This window comes from Solea senegalensis, unplaced genomic scaffold (genome assembly GCF_019176455.1).
Source record: "Solea senegalensis isolate Sse05_10M unplaced genomic scaffold, IFAPA_SoseM_1 scf7180000015591, whole genome shotgun sequence".
In the NCBI taxonomy this organism is placed as follows: domain Eukaryota; kingdom Metazoa; phylum Chordata; class Actinopteri; order Pleuronectiformes; family Soleidae; genus Solea; species Solea senegalensis.
The window spans coordinates 7501-9605 of record NW_025321377.1 but is presented as its reverse complement, the minus strand read 5'-3'; the positions used below and the strand labels follow the sequence as shown (position 1 = coordinate 9605).

The following is a 2105-nucleotide window of genomic DNA, read 5'->3' as shown; positions in this document are numbered from 1 at the left end:
TGTGTGTGTGTATGTAGTAATAGCACCAGGTCAGAGCAGGTTGCTGACGGCAACCACCAGAGTCTGACAATCGTTGCCATGACAAACAAAAGGCAGAACCCCAGAGTGTGGGGTGAGAGGTGGAAGGGTCTGTCGCCATGGCAACAGCCAGAAACAATGAAAAAAAGAGCCAGACAGAGAGAGAGAGACAGAGAGAGAGAGAGACAGAGAGAGAGAGCCAGACAGAGAGAGAGAGACAGATGAAAACCAGAACCTTTAGTGAGTAAGTGAATTTTGTTTGTGTGAAGTTTTTCTGAAGACAAACGTCCTCGTCCTGACGGACCCTGTTGTTGTGAGACGTTGCCATGGAGACCACGCCTCCTTAAATAACCTCCAACATTGTGATAAATCAGACTATAGAGACAGAGAGGATTGTGGGTAAAGATGCAAACACAGAGACACACAGATGAAGGTTTGTATAAATCTGTGAGAGACATGAAGACGACAGCAGGGGGCGCTGCAAACATCTGTGCTCACAGTGACTTAATACAACACTGAGGCGACAGTTTAATGACGATTATTATGATGAACGTGTTGTTAGAATGAGAAGCAGAACAATTCAGGGTTAAGACCTGGTTTCAGGGTTAAGACCTGGTTTCAGGGTTAGGTTTTTAGTTGTGATGATTCCAGTTAGGGTCAGAGGCTGTGTGTGCGTGTGTGTGTGTGTGTGTGTGTGTGTGTGTTAAAAAGCAGTTTGACAACAAGTTAAAGAGAAAAAAAACTCTAAAACATTATTACATTTCAACATATCGAGCGTTTTTCGTCTCCACACAGACTCCGCCCACCCGCGGAGGACGGAGGCCCGGACGAAAGCACGGACTCTGGCACCTTTGAATCGGTTAATCCTGACTATTTTAATCCTTCACTCACTTCAACAAAGAGACAAAACTTCAGAGGTTCAGGCACAAAAACAGAGTCTGTGTGAAAATCCTGCGGCTGCGCGGCGAGCGGCGCGTGAAACACGATGTTGTTAAGAAGCGATGAAGCAAAGTCACCGTTAATCCGTTAATCTGTTAATCCTCACACTTAACGCTCGCAGATGAAGCTCCATTTACAACCTGCCCGAGTCCTGACGACTCATCAACAACAGCAGCGGTGTGTGTGTGTGTGTGTGTGTGTGTCACAGACAGATTAACAGATTAACAGATTCAAAAACAAAAAAAAGTAAATAACAAGAGTGGATATAAACTCAAGCTACATTTAAATTATGAGGAAAATACAAATATAAGATTATGTTCTTTTCTTAACGGCATCGCTTCAGTTTAGGCTCCGCCCCCTCCATTAAAACAACAGTAAAACATCCAAAAATACAGTTTTAAAAAAAACATGTTGTCAAAAGTGCTCAAATAAAGAGTGCGGCCATTTTTTTTTCTCTTTTTTCATTATGAGGCAGACTTGATTTTTTTTTTTCCTTTTGTTTCTAGCAGTGTCCTCTGGAGGACATGAGGACATGAGGACAGTGGGTGTGTGTGTGAAAACAGCAGCAGAGGAGGAAGTTAAAGATGGAGGCTGACCGGTGGTCCGGTGGGTCCGGTCAGGTTGCAGCAGAAACTGGGTTCAGCTCTCTCCGCCTCCTCCTCAGTGGCCAGAGGGCGGAGCTCTAACCGAGGCTGGTGATGTTGGCCTTACCACCAGGTGGCGCCACGATGCGCTGCGTGTTTCGGCGAGGAATGTTGTCGTCGACTTGAGCGCCTGAGAGAGAATGACCGAGGAAGAAGATTTAACGCAGAGTTTCATCCTCCTCCTCTTCCTCACATAGGCCTCACACATTAGATTACATAATCTATAGATCATTTATATATATGTGTATAATCTATAGATTATAAAGAAAGAAACTTTATTTCATGTTATCTTCGATCATTGTTTGTTTGCAGTTATAAACGTACAGTAAGTTAAAGATTTACATACCTCTATAATCCCTGTTTCTAACAATAATAATAACAATAACTGAGAAGATCTATGTTGTAGAAACATCAGGAGAGTCTGAGGTGCTTTGAGTCAATGACTGAAATATGAACGTGTGAACGTGTGAACTCGTGGTCACGTGTTTCACTGACCGGACAGAC

General features: G+C 43.6%; 1 protein-coding gene across 1 annotated transcript in view; it reads right to left on the bottom strand.

The window, feature by feature from the left end:
* Window positions 1–874: 874 nt before the first annotated feature.
* The window catches only part of LOC122762364 (dihydropyrimidinase-related protein 2-like), an 8621-nt gene continuing 7390 nt past the window's right edge, over window positions 875–2105 (bottom strand). The window contains exons 12-13 of the mRNA XM_044017561.1: window positions 2097–2105; window positions 875–1731 (exon numbers count right to left, since the gene is read on the bottom strand). The exon at window positions 2097–2105 is cut by the window's right edge and continues 157 nt beyond it. Coding sequence (XP_043873496.1) covers window positions 1640–1731; window positions 2097–2105 — 101 coding nt within the window. The 3' untranslated portion in view covers window positions 875–1639. The remainder of the gene's footprint in view (window positions 1732–2096) is intronic.